At 41.3% G+C, this 20483-nt stretch overlaps 1 protein-coding gene across 3 annotated transcripts in view; it reads left to right on the forward strand.

The window, feature by feature from the left end:
* Window positions 1–516: 516 nt before the first annotated feature.
* The window catches only part of LOC142572870 (F-box/LRR-repeat protein 4-like), a 35217-nt gene continuing 15250 nt past the window's right edge, over window positions 517–20483 (forward strand). For 2 of the 3 annotated variants that reach the window (XM_075682304.1, XM_075682305.1), the window contains exons 1-9: window positions 517–770; window positions 1020–1119; window positions 7904–8009; window positions 8951–9043; window positions 10421–10622; window positions 11692–11762; window positions 12376–12445; window positions 13384–13493; window positions 19509–19618. In XM_075682304.1, coding sequence (XP_075538419.1) covers window positions 615–770; window positions 1020–1119; window positions 7904–8009; window positions 8951–9043; window positions 10421–10622; window positions 11692–11762; window positions 12376–12445; window positions 13384–13493; window positions 19509–19618 — 1018 coding nt within the window. In that variant the 5' untranslated portion in view covers window positions 517–614. The remainder of the gene's footprint in view (window positions 771–1019; window positions 1120–7903; window positions 8010–8950; window positions 9044–10420; window positions 10623–11691; window positions 11763–12375; window positions 12446–13383; window positions 13494–19508; window positions 19619–20483) is intronic. The other variant, XM_075682306.1, reaches the window with a different exon arrangement.

Raw genomic sequence — 20483 nt, forward strand, 5'->3', positions numbered from 1 at the left:
TCAAAATTGAAGCACAGTTCTAATGAGTGTTTCAATATGTATGTAACACATTTTAAATATTACTTTCATCAATGATATTGCTGTTGATGCACTATTTTGGTGTACACAATTGTGTAGGCAGCGTCTGAAAGGGTCGAGTTTCGTTTGGTTCGTATGGGAACAGTACAAATAACCCACATACAGGTGTTTATGCCAGTTTCATTGTTTTGGTTGCATTTCGGGAGGCCTTCATTACGTGCGCATGCTTTGTTAGTGCAGCAAGGCGCAATGTTGATCAGGATCGAATTTATAGGTAGTAGTGGTTGCGACTCTGAAGTTCGATCCGGATCGTACTCGTTCGAGATCGAAAGTAGCCGTGTGACTAGAGTGTACTACACTCTATAGTGTGACCATATTTGACACCGACAACCAGGCGTAACCAGGCATCGGTATACCAGCATCCATGATACCAGCAGTAGAGAGACTACCAGTAGTATCCATGTGCCGTTGCGTGTGTACATACCTCTCGTATACACATCGTTCCATATCGTCATCGACACCGCTACAGCTGTCTAGGCGTTTTTGGTGTCCGTCCGTCAATCGCAATTTTATTCTCAGTATTGCGAAATTTTTAAATGGACGATGATGAAATCTGCCAAGACGTCAAAGAAGTCGCAGATTACAGTTCTCAGTATGGCAGTTACAACAGCATATCGTACGTGGCACTAAATGTAATCGGAGCGCCTGAGGTCTTCCCGGAGTACGGAGACTACTCCGAGACGTTTTCAGCGGTACGTTTCTCGGCGTCATTCTGTTGTTTACGGTGTGTGAGTATTCGCACTCAAGCGTTTTGAAGCTTCAAGAACAATCAGAACGGAAGCTTCTACTCCCTATCTCGTAGAACAGAAAAATTAAGAAATCTCTAACATAGTTTCCTAGGGGGAGACATCGCAAGCAAAAGCAGCGGTGAAAGCATTACATGAAGCTCTCCGAATTGATGTGGAGAGCGTGTGACTGAAATGCGGCATTAATTTTCACAGCGCACTTACGGACCATGGTGGCTTCTGCATTCGATATCCGACAGGAACTTTAAAACCATTCTGCCGAAAGAAAGGCACGTCAAGAGCCAAGATTACGTTGGCAAGTATTGTCTCATGAACCTTATTGTGTTGTTTGTTTTCTGATGCCTGTATATAAAGTGCTGTCCACCTGATTTTGCTTAAATAAATACAACTTCTCTTCAGCAGTGACATTCAATAAATGCTGCGTGTATTTTTCATGCTTGCGATCTTCCAGTTGCCATCCTTCTCCTCGCTTTCCCTTTCCTGTCAAGTGTACATAAGCGGAGAGTTTTCATTTTTCCGGAGGGGGACGGGGGGTTATATATATAACACCTTTAATAACAGTTGCACTTTAAGAAACCTCCTGTGAACTGAAGTGACAGCGTTAAATGAGTATATACAAGACCTCATAGTAGGAGACAGTTCAATTTCACAACTTCAGTCCTCTCGGTGCTGTAATCTTCCTTCATGTAATTGTCACATACATGGCTATCACTATTACTGCTTCGCCTTTCTGGCGAAATTGCAGCCTTTCTCACTCACTTTTTCTTTTTCTGTGAGTCCGAGTGTAAGCGCTGCTGTGCATCACTGCTGTTGATTCTGATTTCGAGTGAATCCGGCTTGGCCTCATTTCGGTTATTGAGTGAATTACACAGTGTTCCCCAACTATCATGTACTAAGACTTAGAAAAAAGAGCAGTTGCGTTACTCGAAGAAAACAGAGTGCATATTGTTTCCAGTACAGTGGAGTAGCTGTCAGTAATTCTTTCGTTACTGAGATTTAATTCGGTAATTGCCATGAATTATATAACTCTAGAAGTTCTGTCCTAATTTTCAGAGTGTCAATGAAGCATTTGTAGGCACCCCAATATGACAACTCAGTGCAGTGTTTTCAGTGATGCAGTAATTGCTTACAATTTTTTCCGACTGGCAAAGAAACATCATGAAGTATGAAATATACCACGTGAGTGCGCTCCCACATGCATCATAAAGCAACGCCCTGGAATAAGCTGATTGAAAGCAACTGCATTGCCTGTCGCAAACCCAAAGGGCAGCACATCACCTTGATAATGGTACAGAAGGAGCACCAACAGCAGGTTTCGCGGCTATGCAGTTATTCCTTCCTCTCATTTCTACGTCACACATATTATCCGTCTCTCAAGGCCGCCTGATCACATTGATAACAAAAGCCCTTTGATGGCGTGGCCGTAGCGCCGCTCTGACCACACACGAAACGCAAAAAGCAGTGGAATAGGCATGGACTTTTTCAAAATCCCGACTTTGCTCGCATCGCATCGAAAGAGTGTATGTGAAGCTATATTTTGTGCCAGAAACTTGCTTTGGACTAAAGCCAAATTAAAGTAGCCGTTTTATTTTTCATGAAAGTGTATACATGCTGCAAAAACAGGTTCGTGTCAAAAAATAAAGGTGAAATAAACAGATTGGGAATCAACCAAGGTGCAGAGGAAAGGAAAAACCAATGCGTTCAAGAAAGTAAATATACTACTTCTAAATGAGCTGAATTGGCAATCAGGATGTCTGCACAAAAAAAAAAATGATTTCAGTGGGCCTTTACTACCTATGAATTCATAAGCTCTGTTGAACACCACCCTAGAGGATGTGTTCAAATAGGCCTCCTTTTGCAGCTACACAGTACTGTGTCCGTTTTACCACATCTTCAGTGGCTTTCTTGATGACCGACGCCGGAATTCTATGGCAGACATTTGTTACCTTGCCTTCAACTAATCTGACGTCCGTCTCGATCATGTAAGCACGATCTTGCACATGACCCCAAAGAAAGAAATTGAGTGGAGAGAGGTCAGTTGACCCAGCCGGCCAATTTACAGGCCCGTGCCTTCCAATCTATTATGCATGAAAAATTGCATCCAGCCAGTTTTGTGCTCGACTGCTGCTGTGTGCGGGTGCCCCATCTTGCTGATACCACATAAGTGGAAGATGGGACAGCAGGAATTTGCTGAGAAACTCATCCACCACTTCTTCATAAAGTTTGTTCATGTAACGCTGTTAAGTCAGTGTGTGATCGAAGAAGATGGGACCGATAATAGCGCAGGCATAAATTCCGAACCACACATTGAACGACCACTGGTACTGGTGCCGATTGCACTTTACCCAGTGTGGCTTGGAGTCCCTCCAATAGTGTGCATTCTGCAAATTTATCAAGGCGTTTCATCAAAAATTGGCTTCATCTGTGCGCATGATATTGCTGAAAAAATCTGGTGACTCATCAGGTTTTGTGGGGACCCAATTTGAGAAATCTAGACGATTCTACAGGTCCCTATCTTCTAAGAATTGGTGCTGGTTAAAGTAGTATGGGTGAAAGGCCGTCATTTAGAATCCTCCAAACTGATGACTTTGAAATTGGTATCTGGGCGGCCAAGTCCTGCAGACTAGCATGAGTGAGGGTTTGAGGTCATAAATGCCAGAACATTCATGCATAGGCTAAGACTGAAAGATAGATCCTCCACTGTTGTTTCTTGAATCTGCTGGTTTGTTTCAGGTTTTCATAATTTCTGATGATAGTCAATGCTTTTTGTCTACCGCCATACTTCCATGACTGTTATATGTATTTGCAGCCTTCCTCTTGTTGCCATTTGCAAATCCCAAGGCAAGGATCATGTTTACCTTCCGCTCATTAGAGAAAGACACGGTGTCCAGGACAAAACAAAATTCACCTTTCAGCCTTTGTACTGATGTTGTCAATTCACTTTTGTGATTATAGGTTTTGTGGAAAAAAAAAATGTGTGCACTTTATCTATGCTAAGACAACAGCTATCACAGCTTATTTGCAACTAACACCAAACGCAATGTGTTACTTCGGCCGGGGCACGGCAGCTAAGGAACTAGCTCGATCACAATGTTTTTTTATTTACTTTATTTCGTTCTGGATAACTCAGAGAGAGCTTGTTCGAGGGCACTGCTTTACGCTGCGGGTGGGAGCACAGTCACGTGATATTCTCCGTATTTCGTGGGGTTTGTTTATCAGTAAAAAAAAATTAGTATGCAATTAGTATGTCGCTGAAAATACCGCAGTTAGATGTCCCTTGGCTGTGCCTGCAAATGCCTCATTGACAGTTCGATAATTTGGAGAGTACATATCGAGCTAGATAATTAATTACAATTACCTAATTAAATATCAGTAATGAAAACATTACTGGTGGCTACTCCCCTGTACTGTAAACAATATGCACTAGGTTTTCTTCGAGTAATGCATTGCTCTTTCTTTAAATCTTGGTGCATGATAGTTAATTGGGACACCCTGTGCATATCTATGACCTCTGCATGCAACTGACGATATTTCCATCCCTAATAAATGTTGTAAATTATTAGAATTTTTTTTTTCGTGAGTCCTTAGCAATGCTTAGTGGAAAGAGAAGCAATACTGAGACACAACATTCACGCACATTTCACATGCATTGATAAATGACTCTGCTGAAGAGGTCATTGAAGTCTGTAGGTTTTTTTCATTGTAAAGAAAGCACTCAAAGCAATTTGATGCATGGTGAATATACAGCAACATATTCATTCTCTAGGCATAGGCTATCCATACCTTTAGAAATAATTTTTAATTGGCAACCTCCATCTCTTTCAAAGATATAATAAACTTTGTCCAGTGTGTATATTTAAGTATATTGTGTGTGTGCGTGATGTTTACAGTGAAAATTTAAAACTGTTGAAGTGAGAAAATACGGATGAGGCAGCTGCCACTAGTGCTTCTAATGCGCATGTCCTCCTATTGTCAGGATTTTCAGAAAGAACGCGAAAGTGGGAATTAAATGCTGTGCACATCCGCGCCAACAATGATGCAGTAAGCTATTAGACCCTGTAAAATTTCAAGTGAAAAGGTCAAGGAAAGTCAAAAGAAACCTCAAGTGATCTGGGTGACAAATCTCTGGTAATGGTACTTTAGGGGGGGGGGGGGGAGGGGATTAGAGGGCTTTGGCATCATGGGGGGGGCTCCAGCCCCCCCCCTCTAAAAAAAAATTAGGAGTGAGCTGGGGCCCTGGAGCCCACCCGTAGTTGGCGCCTATGCAAGTGCATATATGTTTTCAAAACAAATAATTATTTCTTCCATGATTGTGCATGTCACTGTCACATTGGGATTGCCAAAAGAAATTCTAGCAATGCACTAATGGAGAGAAAAAAAGAAAAAAAAAACGAAAAAAAAGAGGGCTTCTTTTTCTTCAAACACGTTCATTCTTGTCCTACACAGCACTGAAATAGCGAGTGACTCAGGTACGTGACTACTGTCAATCATCGAGCAGGAAAACTCTGAATAGCACTTGTGTAGAGTAGCGTTATAGCAAATAGGCATTAAAATTGAATTAGACCATCCCATGCAGCCATGTACTGTTTGTACTGTCACCATAAGAGAGAGTCTAAATGGGATAGTAGAACAATAGAGCTATCCTTGGTCAGACAGCTGTGGCTTCTGTTTAGCACTCAATCTACCATGACTTGAATATGTGTATGCATTAATTTTGTGTGCACACAAAGCATTTAGGTGTATAGTGTAATGGTTACGAAAAGTCCGTGATTTATGTTATATCCAGTGTTGGAGGGAAAGAGAAGATGCAACACTGAAAAGAAGAGTCCAGTGTTAAAGAAATAGGCTATGGAGTCTTGTACTTACTTGGCACTTTGTTATTGCATTCCTACTTGAAACTGTTGAAGTGTAATGACAGACACTATGCAAGAAAGCACTCGTCCTTTTTTGTTTGTAGTCTCTGTTATAACTCTTTAAATTACCAGCAAGTCATCTCAAAGCACATGGTTCTCAATATCAAAGTACATAAAACTGAGACTTACCAGAAAAATAAAATGGCACACATTATCTAAAGTTACAAATTATTTATACACACAATCAGGTCCCAGCTACCAAGAACTCTCTGCTGGGCTTCAAGGGTTGCCTTCATCTCTAGTGTTTTTGTGGGTAAAAGACTAATAGGGCTCTTGACAACTTGCTAAGGGGCTGTGGATAAAGGGGCCTTGGGGCCTCATAGGCCTTGAAGTTTCTGTGTGACAGAAGTATGTGGCCTACTATTGTGTAACAACCTGCCTCATTTGCATCTTGTTAAGGACAGTAATGTGAGCCACATAAAGGGGTTGCATAGCAGCAATGCACATAAGCAGCCGTTCAGACAATAACAAAAACATCATTCTTTTGCATCTTTCTTGTCTGTTATTCCTCTCTCAGTACTTTTCGAGAAGAGCAATTTTCTTTTGGGACCATAATGTGCCCGTCTCTTGCTCTTTCTCTATTCTGTATAAGACCTAATATTCATCTTGTCCAAGCGACTCCACTTAGTCGTCTGCACCTTTCTCACTCCACTTTCAAAAATTTTTATGACATATTTGTGGTTGGCAGAAATTAGCATTGATGGTCCATTCAAATTTGTAACCGGTTAGTTTTGTAAAAGAGACACACCTTGGGAATGCATCTTGCTTCAACGTGGCATTCTGAAATGAACTAAAATGTTTGATCTTGTCACTCAACCTTAGTATTCTACTGCTGATTACTACTGTGCTGAATTCTAAGAAGGGAGTATAGTGAGGTGCATAGTTCACTCCGCTGTTAAAGGGAATCATAAGCACGCAGCATGCGTTTCGGGGGTGCGTCATGTGCGGCTGCTAGTGATAGCAGTGTTGCCACACTGCACCAGGCCTGTAGAGCAGTGTTCCTCAAGCTGTGGTCTACAGACTCTTGGTAGTCCTTGAGGGGGGTCAAAGCAGTATGCAGCAATCACTCCCGTAAACACACCATTAATATATGTTTGTCAAGGCCTCCGTGTTCATGCAGTGCAAATTTAAATCGCAATGTCATTGTTAAACTGGAGCTGGTACCCGAGCCCTATTCAGTAAAGTTTGATGTCAGCGTCCTGGTTTCCTGCATGTGACTGTACTTTCTTTATGTCAGTCATAGACTAAGACTCAAGAGAGTTCACTGGAAGATGGAGGCTTGAAGTGATTAAGAGCCGTAGAACAAGCAATTTTGCTGAAGCCATTTCAACAAGGGCACATATTTGTCTGGACAGGTTGATACCCCTTGTCGCTTTTTTGAAACGTTGACTTTAGCAACATTCCATGTTCTACCATTGTTAATCAGTTCATAGACTCAGAGTTGCATGTAAGCTAGAAAGTCCCTGATAAGACTGAATATAATGAGCTTGATGTCTTTCTCTGTGTCATTTTGTGCTATAAAAACAAAAGTGCTGAATGGGGCCCCTGGTGAACCCCTAGGGGTTCAGAGATCCACTGATGTAAAGGAGAATGGAGCATCACCTACAAGAAGTGGTTCACTGTGAATACAGGCGTTTCTGTACCTGTCACAGACTTTGTTCGTGAATCACACTTGCATAGTCATTTTAACAGTGGACTGCACTGTACATTGACATGTGTAACCTGCTTCTGCTTTTTAAAAGATTATTGGTTCACAAACTCTGTATGGTACTGTAGTGATCATACATGCCACGTGTCACTTTTGTTTGGTTATCATTTATCGTGCTTTCATAAAAGCGTGGGAGGGCACTGGTCATTTACATTTTTCAGTTCAATGCAGTGCTATTCACAGCAGTTGCATCTGATGAAACTAGAGCAGCGGCACCTTAACCACACGGCGATTGTTGGCTTATAAGTTATTATAGTATTAGGCTGTCCTCGTGCCACGTTTCAGTTAAAGCCAGTGGATTTGCTTTCATGTTCCATTATGAAGGTATGTCGTGTGCATGGGCTTAGTCGTTGACTTGCCATTTAAGTTTCACTGCTACTGCTTCATATTGATGCCATGCATTGGGGACATTTTAAGTCAGTGAGTGAAAGAATGCTGTGTGTTCATGCCTTTGGCAGAGCTGCAGTATGAACACCTCGTGCATCCACTCACCGTCACTGTTTTTGAGACCTACAACCCTGGGAGCGTTGTGAGAATATTGGCCTTTGATCGTCTCAAGAACAGGTTCGTGTACAGCAAAAATCATGGATTGGTTATTGTTTATGTATGTGAAAATCATGTACATTATCCAGTGCACAGGTAGAATTTGCCAATGCATATTTTTCTGATGTGTTAGGAGCAGATGGGCCTGTTTATTTTGTTATTTTCTTTGCTGTAAAGCTTGCCCATCAAACTTAACCCTAACGTGCGAGTCCGTGGCATGCGTAAGCCGTGATCATCGTGGAGTGTTGGCCCCCGAGTCTAAGACGGCAGCCCTGGCAAGCATATGGCACCTGTTGATATTTGACACTCTGTGGCTGAAGTGTGACAGTTGGCGAAATGAGGTTACATGTGCTGTCAACAGGTGCTGTATGCCAGCTTGCGGCAGTTACTCCCACTCATTGGCCAATGCTCTGTCACCCTGGCTCACCCTGCCCAAGCCAAGTGCTCATGCTTTCACATTAAGTATGACATTGACGGTACTTCAGAAGAGCTTCTTCTGGTCCTAGTTTGTTGTTTGCTAAAGGACATATTTACCATTATTTGGTCAGCAGTACTCACACAAAAAAACCTCAGCTCACAGCTGGGCAGTTCCGGGCCGAGTTTACTTTTTCGAGCTGAATTTGCTTTTCTGGGCTGAGTTTGTCTTATTTTGGTATTTACCACCAGACAGATTAGTACAAAGACAAGGAACATGAATTGCCATCCATGTCATCATTCGTCATGTTCAAATTTGTGTTAGTGTCTCTAGCCGTAGACATGTCCTTTAGCAACAGTACAATGCATGCAATGTCATAAGGAGACGTAAAGTGCCAACTACAGGAGATGTTTGCGAAGGCTGTTGCAGCCCCCCTTAACGTGACAGTAGTCTGCAGATTTGCTTCTGACACGAAACTAGCCAAGGCTGGTTTTTCTATTCCTGTAACATCCACATGGAAGTTTCATTTTGCTGATTTATTTACCAGATGGAAGGAGCTGTGGGTGGGAAAGCCCACAAAAGGCGCCGAGGCTTGTGCCTGGCCAAGGCCATTGCCAATGGAGAACACGTTTGCTACGAGGTCAGTCATCTTTCTTTCCTTCATTCTCTTTTTTTGTTCATTCAGTTGCTTGTGAAGGTGTCCTGGGGCTATATTTTGAAAGGGTTCTGTTCCTTCTTAAATCTTATATGAAATGCACCACCTGAACTGTAACCAACTGAAGTGCGTCATTTGTCCTTTGCCTTTCTTCATGTCCGTGTCAGCATTATAATAAGCTCGCTATCATTCTGAACTGTTCTATTGCAGCATTGCAGTGATTTAGCATGTCATCTATACTAGTAGAAAGTGCTGGGAACATGGCATGCGTGATGCCCACATGAGGTCACAAATTTGATTCCCGGAAGCAACAGCTGCATGCTGATGGCGGTGGAATGCAAAAACACTCGTGGTGCCGTGCTATGGCTGCATGTAAGGAACCTCAGGTGGCCAAAATTATTCTAGAGCTCTCCGCTAGAGCGTCTTTCGTAACCCGCTGTGCATTTTCAGGATTTTAGGTGCCACGTTTAATTTTATCCCAAACACAGACCGATTCTGCGGCAAATTTCTCTTTTCCACCACTGCCACAAAGCATGCCAGTAGTAGTTATCTTTTGTGGGCTGAAGGGCAGCAATGGTGAAAAGTGTGTTGGCTATGCACCGTGACAAAGGAATCACATATCCATGGAAATCAAAAGGCACGGAGGTGAGCATAAAAAGATTCTATAATAGGAGCGAGGTTGAGGAAATGTACCCTCCAACTTCCCTTTAAATTTCACTGGAAAAATTCAATCCATTATGGCATTCTTCGTGGCCGGGTTCCCTTCAAGTACAGTGGGAATGTGGTTAGGCCTGTTGTCATAGAGGCACTGGCAGTGCCACAGCACATGCGCTCTAAACTTAGTGAAATTGGTGCGTTGTTTCAAGCAGGCGACTGCATGGATAATGCTGGTTACATGCCGTATGTACCCCAGAAATAGCTAATCCAAAGAATGCAGGCCCAGTCAACCAATCAATCAGTCATTCAGTGGTGTATGCGTGTGCATGCGTGCATGTGTGTGTGTGTGTGTGCAGGTGGCATACTCCATCTGCTACTCTTGCACTATTGTTATTTTTTTGTCAACTAATCTGTGTCCTTTTCACGTCCATTTAATACATATGTAGCTTTGCGTTCCTAGCTCATCTGAGTCATTTAGAAAAATTCGAAAAACATGTTTTTCACAGGTTAAAATTGTAACTTCTCGCATGCTTGTGTCGTCCTTTTTCAGCTCAAAAAGGGCGGGCAGGGATTTATCAGTATAAATCTGATAAGTCGCACATTTCCTTATAAAAATGAAAGTACACATTTTTCCTGGTAATTATTAAGTTTCATATTATGAGACTGCTGCCTTTTTAATGAAGTCATGTCTTAATTTCACTTCAGGGCTCTGCGACTTGAGTTCCACCATGCTCACCTTGACTACCATGCCCAAATTGATGCGGTGCTGCTTTCGGGACTCCTAAAGAGGCCAGAGCCCCCGGTTTGTGAAAGTGATGAACAGAGCAGTGCAGCAGCAGTTACAACATGGTCAAGTTGCAACCAAGAAGCATTCCTCCCATCGAGCACTGGATTCCACTCATTACCAGTGTGTACCCACTCTGCATACTCTGTGGGCCATGCTGTACCAGCTCTGTGTACAGCGTCGTATGTTTCCAGTCAAATGGCATGTGTTTAGAGGTTTGATTGTGTGAGTCAAATTAAAATCAATTTATGGGGTTTTACGACCTAAAACAATACATGAACTGTAGGAGACGCCATAAGGGAAGGGCCGGGGTGAGGAGGTGGCTTCGGATTAACTTTAGCCATGTAGGTAAAGGCATATGAAGGCATATTAAGCAAATTTATTTATTATAGTATTCATATTTATTTACAGCAGATTAAGTCGGGTAATGAGCTGAGACAGCCTAACCTGACTGCATATTTCTGAACTCGTTTCTGATACGAGCTGAGATCAAGGCAAGAAAACAGCATATGAGCAAAAGGTTGTCGGGTTCGTCGCTAGCTGTGAGCCATCAACATAGCCCCTTGGGGTTTACGTATACATGTGGTAAGGCATATCAGGCGAGTCAGCTTGATGTTTGCTGAGCCCAACAGACAAATTTCATCCCACAAGTTGACTCAACTTTTGTCAGTCTGGATAAATTTCCTCTCACTCACTCACTCACTCACTCACTCACTCACTCACTCACTCACTCACTCACTCACTCACTCACTCACTCTCTGTCAGTCACTCCTACATCCTCACTCACTCATTTCACTGTTTCACAAGAGTGAGTCTTAGCTCGGTGGTGTGCTAGGCAAAGCAGATAGGTAAGAACCCCAGCGGCTTGAGCAACTGCAAGCCTGCCACTGAGTGCAGGGAAACAAAATAGTCACCCAAATAAGCCGCAAACACGGTATGACACAACAATTGCAATTGTTATTTTTGCAGGCTTGCTCTTGCTTTCAAGTCGACATTGTCTGAATTGTGATATTTTGTGTCATTTCTGTCATCATTGCTGCCAACAACGTCTAGCATTGTTGCACAAATTTTTTTTCCCTTGCACCTTTTATGTTGAAGACACACTAAATTCTTTATTTATCTTAATTTATTTCTATTTTAGCATGAACTCATGACTGAATTCTTTATTTATCTTAATTTATTTCTATTTCAGCATGAACTCATGACTGAAATTTTTCGCTATCTTGATCTCCTGTCTATATGTAGGCTCTCTGGAACTTGTAAGTAAGTATTTCGTTTCTATCTTGTGCACCTATCACTTTCTACTTGGCTGGATTTTGCAACCTCAGTAAAATTACGTTGAGCTTTGATATTTGCTGTGTAGATATTTTAGTTTCTTATCGTGAGCCATACTTATATAGCTTACGTAGCTGTATGTAGCTTCCCCATGAGGTACAGGTTTTAGAGCTTCATCTATTTCATATACTGTGCCCATAAACGTTGCCTGTTAATGATACTGAACATCCCTAAGATATGCACTCTTTGTTTCTGTGATATTCAGTCTCTAAAGTGAGCTGCTCATGTAAGCCGTTATTGGATGGCAAGCCATTGAACACAAGCATAACAATCTTAGTGCTTCACTGCTTTCACCAAAACTAAATGGAATTCAGTTTTCTTAGTGGAGTGGATATTGCTCCAGTATGAATTAGAAAGCGCATTGTGCTTGTGCATGATGCTGAGCCTTGCATGCTCACGTTTGGACACAGCACACTTCTGAAGTTCACAAGATTGGGTAGGGTGACAGTGCACTTCAACCTCATGATCGTGTTTCATTTAGTTTTGACATGTACTCTGGCTCACCGTGCTGTATATTTTCACTTCTTTTTTTTTTCTCTAGGCTCTTTTGGAAGGTCTGCTACGATCACATATTTTACCGATGCCTGGACCTTCAGCCCTACTGGGAAAAGGTAGTTGTGAAACACATTCACTTGACTCTTTCTTCAGAGCAATGACAAGAATGTTAACTTTTTGTGAATAGCAAGGTAATTTTAAAAGATAGGAAGCTATATGTTAGTGATATGTTCTGACAACCTGAGTTTTGCAAATAGAAAGATAACATGTCTGGAGCAATGTGACATGGTGGTCAGATAAATCACGCAGATTGATTTGAAGGTGTTGAAAGCATATAATGTACGCATATTGGCCTCCCAAGGTCAGAAATACTTTGCCTGGTGTTTGACAGTTGGTGCAAAACCATACTCCTTTATGTGCTTCAGGGAGATGTGAATGGTAACTATGGTAACAATTAAACCGACAAAAATTGTCATGTTCTATGCTCATTAATATTCAAATGCAGCATAGCTCTTGAGATCAACAATCAATGGTCCTGTCCTCTGTGTGTATTGCATTTGTGCCAGTGGTCATACATCTATCAAAACAGCTCTCATGACATCACATTTGTGATGCCATTTCATTTTGCATTCCTCCCCAGCATACCAAACCTCTAACTGTCATGAAATTGGTTAGGGGATGTATTGTCAGTCAATCACTTTTGGTGCACGTCAATTGGCTAAGCTAGTGCAAATAATTGTGACAATAGGAATGGCGTGCCTCATACCATCCAGTTCTTTTTTCATACCATGTAGTCCTTGAAGTCATTGGCAGGATGCCCTCTGGTTCAGTAGTCCATCATGCAAATGTGAGAGTGTGAGAAATATGAGAATGTGAGAAATGCAGCCTTATTATGCTGTTTCTGAAGTGTAGCCTACTGGTCGTGACTTGATGAATTTTCTTAGCATTTCATTAAGTTGCTGCTTGCAACTATCATAATAAATTACTAATGAGGATCGCGCAACCTGCACTGAAAATGTTGTGACCCTGTTTACTTGCTGTTCCTTCCTTCAAGATTGATGACAATGCTCTAGACGCCCTTCAGAAGCGATGTGCAACATTGGAGAAACTCAACCTCTCATGGTGTGGCGCTGGAGGATACCTTTCTGCGGAAGCGTTTGTGAGGTCAGCATCATCATTCACCTGTGGCACAATTGAGTCCATTGCAAAAATTGTTGAAGCACATAACAAACCAGGTAGATTGGAAGTGTACTAGAGTCAAATCCCACCACAATGAAAATGACAGGGCTTGTAAAAAAAAAAAAATGTTTGTTGTGTTGTTGTGGAACTTCATAAAAATGGAGTTAAAAATTACTATGAAATGTGTAGTTTAGTCACACAGAAATCAGCTTTAATTACAAAAGTCTTATTTTGGCTCGCTTGAACATGCTGTCAAGCAGGGTTCTTTCTTAATTGAAAATGTCTCCAGAATGTTGCAAACATGTGATGCACTGTTGGGTAAGCATGTAAAATAATGTATCTTTTGAATGAGCTTTTGTAATCAAAGCAGCATGTCATCATTGTAAACTACACGAAAAGTTGTGCTATTACTATGGCCACGATGATGATTATACAGCCGCTGCTCTTTCATACGGGCAGTCACATAAGTGGATAGGGTGAATAGTCCACTGCTGCATTGCTGTTGCTAACGGATCTGTAAGGGGCCCTCAAAGACAGCGCATATTTTCATTTTATTTGTTTGTCAACATTTTCTTAGCATCAGGACTTGCAAGAGTAGCTCTTGAGTATTTGCTTTTTCCTCTTTTGGGGGTGGTAGTGTTCCAGGCTTGCTCCATGATAGCTTTGTTGAATGTAAAATGCGGCTTTGACAAAATTCATTGTGGGAGTAATTTTGATGCATTAAGCTGTGTGGGACACGGACAGAGAATAACGAAAATATTGTTGAGCTGGAAATTTCATTCAATCATTACCATCCATTATACAGGGATTTGATGATATTCCATTGTGAGCTGTCTACACAAAAACAGAAATAGAAAACATGAGTGACAAGATTGGTGCTGACCCCTTTCTTCGTCTGTCTTTGGTTTCATGTGCACTGCTCACAATGGGCTATGCTGCAAGACCTCATTCAATGCTGTCAAAGTACCCCCCCCCCCTCCCCGTACTTAACAGATCACATCAATCCTGTGCACTCAACTTTGCTGCAGTCTCATCACTCCATTTGATCTTCTACTGTTCCTCGAAACAGTGTTATGCTTTCGTTCATTCACTTACTCAAATAGACACCAGCTCTCAGATTTGCACATCACACATGCTCCCAATTACAGCTACAGTATCATTAAATTTTATTTGCTTTAGTGCATAGTGCAACTTGTCTTAGCCTTTTGTCTCTGTATGTTTTGCTGTGTCTAGAACTATATATCCAGGGCTCATTTACTCATTTTAGCGGACCCCACTTTTAGCTGACCCCATATATATACAGTAGACCTCGTTGATATGTTTCCGTTACGTACATTTTTCCGGCGCCAACGTTTGCAATCGAAAATACAAAAAACGACCCAGTAGAGTTATGCTCATTATTTACTGGTTCATACGATCCCTGAAAACATTATTTCTTGGCACCAACGTTCAGTATGTCGCCAAACTGCGATTGTATGATATGCTTTCCGGCCACTAGATACCATGTAAACAAGAGAATGCACAAGACGCGCGTGATCTAGAACACTATATAGCTGCCCTCACGGCAGCTTCACCGCAATACTCGCCCGCAAGTCTCACGTGAGAATGCCGGCGTGCACTTAGGTTCTCATTTCGGTACCAGCAAATCTTCTCTGGGGTCGTCGCACGCGGCATTCACAGCTATCACTGCCAATCTTATTGTGATAAGCATCTTCGCTTATTTAATAGCTTCACAGCACGTGGTGCCATCGGAAGCGTAACGCAGTTTTAATTGGTGATAACCGAAACGTGCCGCCATTCCCAGCTGCAGATTGCAATCGTATGCGTTTTCGGGCCACTAGATCCCATCTGAACAAGGAAAGGCGCTCTGCTTGGGCTGCCGGAGCACCACCAACTCGAGATACGCGCGACGCTTCAAATTATGTTTCCTAGTTATACGTTTTCATGCTTAGTAAGTTTTTTCTCGCTGCTTTTTTTTCTAAAACGTATGAACGAGGTTCTACTACATATATATATATATATACATATATATACGAGAAGAAAGGGGCTTAACCGAGGGGCCCGATTTTTATTAGTCATATCATAAGAAGCCAACAAACACTGACACCAAGGACAACATAGGGGAAATTACTTGAGCTTAATAAATGGAAATAAAGAAACGATAAATTAATAGAAATTAAAGTGGATGAAAAAACAACTTGCCGCAGGTGGAAACCGAAACCACAACTTTTGCATTTCGCATGCGATGCTCTACCAATTGAGCTACCACGGCATCATTTTCCCATCCACTTTCTTCAGTACTTATGTGTCCTAGTAGAACCCTGGGAGTATTAGCCAGCGCCACCACTCACAGACCTTGGCGGCGGACGTGGAATGTCCTTTTTGTTGCAGGCGTTCCACGGACGTATATATATATATATATATATATATATATATATATATATATATATATATATATATATATATATATATATATAACTTCAGTGATGCTGCAAGCTAAACAGAACAAGTGTTTAATTTGAACTGTTTCGACTGGTGGACCGGTCTTCATCAGGGTTTGCAAAAAAAAAAAAAAATGGACTCACCGTAGTAGCTCAGTGGCTATGGTGTTGGGCTGCTGAGCACGAGGTCGCGGGATCGAATCCCGGCCACGGCGGCTGCATATTGATGGAGGCGAAATACGAAATCACCCGTGTACTTAGATTTAGGTGCACGTTAAAGAACCACAGGTGGTCAAAATTTCTGGAGTCCTTCACTACGGTGTGCCTCATAATCAGAAAGTGGTTTTGGCGTGTAAAACCTCATAATTTAATTTTTTAATTTAAAAGGAAATCACATTTCGGCACTGATAGTGAAGCCAGCCGCTGAGAAAACTTCACTATCAGTGCTGTATTGGTGTTCCCAGACCTCACAAGCGTATCCCATGATTGACCTTATGCATAGCCAAAGCGTAAAAGTTCTTTACCTATGGTGGGGCCTCAAAAAATTTGGAGTCAGAAAATTTCATCTTCGGAGGGCTAAGCTCCACATTTTTTGCAAACTTGGATGAATGCCAGTCCACCGGTTGAAACTGTTGAAATTAAGCACTTGTTCTGTTTCTCTTACAGCTAAGCTCAAGTTCCTTATGTTTAAAGGTACGCTGAAGGAATTTCTCTATTCTAACACACACATATATATATATATATATATATATATAGTAGTAGTAGTGTCATAAGAATCCAACAAACAGTGGCACCACGGACAGCTTAAGAAAAATTAGTTATGATCCTTTAAATTATAAATAAATGGAAATGAAAGTGGATGAAAAAACAACTGGCCGCAGGTGGAATACAAACCCAAGTCTTCCAATTACGTGCGCGATGCTCTTAGCGATTGAGCTACCGTGGCACCGCTTTGTCTTCCACTTTATGGCATATTTATATTTAACTACTAGAACTAAGGCTGGGAGTTTTAGCCAGCACTACAACTCACGGTCTTGGTGGCTGGTGGAACATTATTTCGGCTGCATTCATCACGTCTGCATGAACTTTTTGGGTGAAGGCAACTGGTCAATAAACCGACACATGCTACCTGAAGGCATCAAAACTGCCAGAATCAAGACCCTCCTACGTAATGTATATATATATTTATATGTACATTTTATTACTATTAATGTAAAAAGGATTTGTCCTCACTATAGAGTGATTAAACCTCTCTTATTTTCGTTTCAGTAAAACAAAATAGTTGTTCCCTAATTTGTGCTGTCCTCTTCCATTCTCTCTACATCATACCTTGATATTTCTTTCCGCTAGTGGGGGGGGGGGGAATATTTGAAGTTTTGAGTGTGAATAGAATATTTCGCATTCTATGAAGTGTGTCACCTTCTGTCTCGCCGATTCATATTCGAAAACAACTACTATTTAGTATTTATGAATATCGAAAGTAACCAAATCTTTCTCAACAAACGATTGTTAAGAATGGGTTGCTGTTCTTCATCTGCCAAATAATGTATTGCAAATTATCAGAAGTGAAACAAGGTCAAAGGTTTTTGAAGCAATGCAGGAACAAAATGGGCAATGCAAGCTGTGTATTTGGTTTCATGTTGGAAGCCCAAATGAAAACCTGTGATTCTTGCTTGTCGTCTGTAATTTAATGTTTCTTGCCATCTAGTCAGTTTTATCTCTCGTGCTACAATCACAATGTTTTTCTTGAGACGGGCCCTTATAGGTGCATTTCTTGTTCTTTTTTACAAGTTCTTGTCTTTCTTTAACAACCACTTATGTAGCATTCTTGGAAAGCTAGTCATACAGGAGCCATTCATTCATGAAAAGCTTGTTTGCAAGTAGGCTCTAAAGATGTGTTGAGAGGTTATTTGAGAGGTATTTGTGCAGTTCATTTATTGACAGCTATCTTGCATTTAAAACTGATGCTAATTGTCAGTTTAGTAGGCTGTCTTCTTTTCACTCAGTTTAGTAGGCTGTCTTCTTTTCACTAGTCGGTACAAGTGTGATACCTAATCATACAGAAATAAAGATTCCTGCTATAGATATGAGAGTTTGCATTTGAATATTCAATATTCGATACTTACTGTTCGTACTAAATTCATATTTGAAAACTCTGATATTTGCCCACCTTTAGTTTCCACCAATCACTGCAATGCAACCAGCTTGATTTCAGGTTCTCTTATTAGTCTCCAAGTTGCAGTTCGCATAAAGGGAAGTGAAATTACACTTTCTTAAAGTTTCTGGCTGTAAATATTAAGACCCATGTGCTAATACATAACCTGTCTTTATAACACAGACAACTTAGGGAGGGCAATGATGGACAGAAAGCTCTCGTGTTCAGTTTAGCTAATAAATGCTTATTTCGTGAAAGTACATATTTATATGCACTGCTTTTCACAATGGCGCATCATGGTTGGTCACTTCACGTTCAACCGCATCTTGCCTTTCGGCTGCTAATGAAAGGCATTCACTGTCTATGCACCTGGTGAACTCAACTTGCCCAAATATTTGGTGCTTTGTTTCAGTGGTTAGGAATTGTAAACTATGATGTGCTAATGCTTATGTTGTGACACATGCACGTCTGCCAACTCTCCAGAATTTTTCGTATTGTTGACTAATTGGGGCCTGTTCAACGATTTTGCTAATGTTATATCAAGGTTTACAAAATATCACTTTCTTTTTTCAGAAATTTTTTAAAGTTATTGAAAGATGTGGTGGAGCACGATTGCAAAAATGCATGCAAAAAATAAATTGTAATGGTTCTTGTGTTGCCCTCTTAATACCAGCGCAAAATGTCATATACCAGAATGGTACTTGCTTTGAGCAAGTCGATTCAGTTTAGTTGCTGAAGCGATCAAAATAGGCAGCAGCAAAGGCACTGAAAAAAACTCAGTGTGATCTAAAAACAATGTTGTTAGCCTCTGCTACTCCAAGTTTACTACTGCTTGTTTACTGCGTCTAAAAATAAATAATCGTCAATAAAGTGTATACAGGTCCCATAGAGTGAGTGCTGCAGGCAGATTTAAAACAAAAAATGCCTGCTATCTCCTTTCAATGACAAATGGAATGAACGCATCAAACAAAAACAGTTGCTATCTTGACCTACAATGATCTTTTAAGAGAACCTCCTCTTTTCTTGAATTCTTGGCATGGAGGTTTTCATATTTAAAGTGAAATTTAAAGACTTGAAAATATTTTCTGCATTCACTCGTGTGGCACATTCACGGTTCCATCTGAAAATGCATCATTAAACATAAATGTAATGTTTTTCTGCTGGTACCTCCACTGAGATAAAATTTGCTTCGGTTAAAAGAAAAGGCAAAGTTTCAGCGAGTGTCGAAGTGTCAATTCCATTCAGTATGTCTATAAAAAAAAGTGTCGATAGTCACGCTTTTCCTTTGTAACACCCAGTATGCAATTCCTTCGTATGATAGTTTGGAAACAGTAATGCAATAATTTTGAAGATGTGCTTGTGGTCGACATTGTCTTTCTTCTTTGTTGACTTCTCCCTATTTAGTTTCATGGAACTGAGGGGAGAGCTTCTACAGTGCCTCTGCCTGTCCTCCTGCCCGTTCGTTGACAACGAGTGTCTCAAAGTCATTGCAGATTACTGTCCCAACCTGACAGGTATGCTCCAAACCAGCCTAAAGTCCTTGGCTAACTGCGCCCGCTGTATGGACCTTTCTGTCAGGTGGAGCGTCCCCTCTTGTGCTGTTGCACGTGAGCACAAAGTGCAGATGCTGTCACATCTACAGCACTTTTGAGTGGAGGGTTCACAGCAGCCCAGAGGGCACTATGCCAACACCCAGGGAGCTCTTGTTGCAAAGGTCTGTAAACTCTGAGTGGCTTTTGCACACACAGAGGGCCACGGTTAATGGCAGCAGCTATTCCCACATTTGGCTTTTGAAGCAACTTGTTTTCAAAGCTTTCTTGTTATGACTTGTCCCTATGACTACCTCATTGCTGTAGTAAGTTCTACAAGTAGTTCAAAGCCAGGCAGTGAAGCAGCTTTGACTGCTAACAGTGGCACCAAGGTACTGCTGGCGTTAATTGATTATGTCTGCAGCATGATTATTGTTCCCGTCCGATTCACTCTAGTTTATATGCTGTAAAGGCCAATTGAATCACATAAAGGCAGATGGAGTTTGCCATCACCAGCAACAGCTGGCTGGCCTTCACTTTTCTGCAGTAGACTGTACATTGTAGAGCAAACGTAAAAGAAAAAAAAAATCGATACCGAATGGTGCTTTGCTTCCAATTTGTTGGATATGATCAGCACACATTACAATGCCGGTACTATTGCTGGAAGAAAGGTTGCCGCCATTTATTTATACCCTCACTTGCTTCGGTTTCAAGGCACCTTCTAATTATCATTTGGCTCCCAAGCTCAATAATGAAGCAGTTTAGTTCAGTTGAAGTACACCTTTCAGCTATTGATTTATTTTCAGTTCTACAAGAAGTCCTAATGCATAGAGCGAGCAGACAGTTGCAA

This window comes from Dermacentor variabilis, chromosome 2, assembly GCF_050947875.1.
Source record: "Dermacentor variabilis isolate Ectoservices chromosome 2, ASM5094787v1, whole genome shotgun sequence".
Lineage (NCBI taxonomy): Eukaryota > Metazoa > Arthropoda > Arachnida > Ixodida > Ixodidae > Dermacentor > Dermacentor variabilis.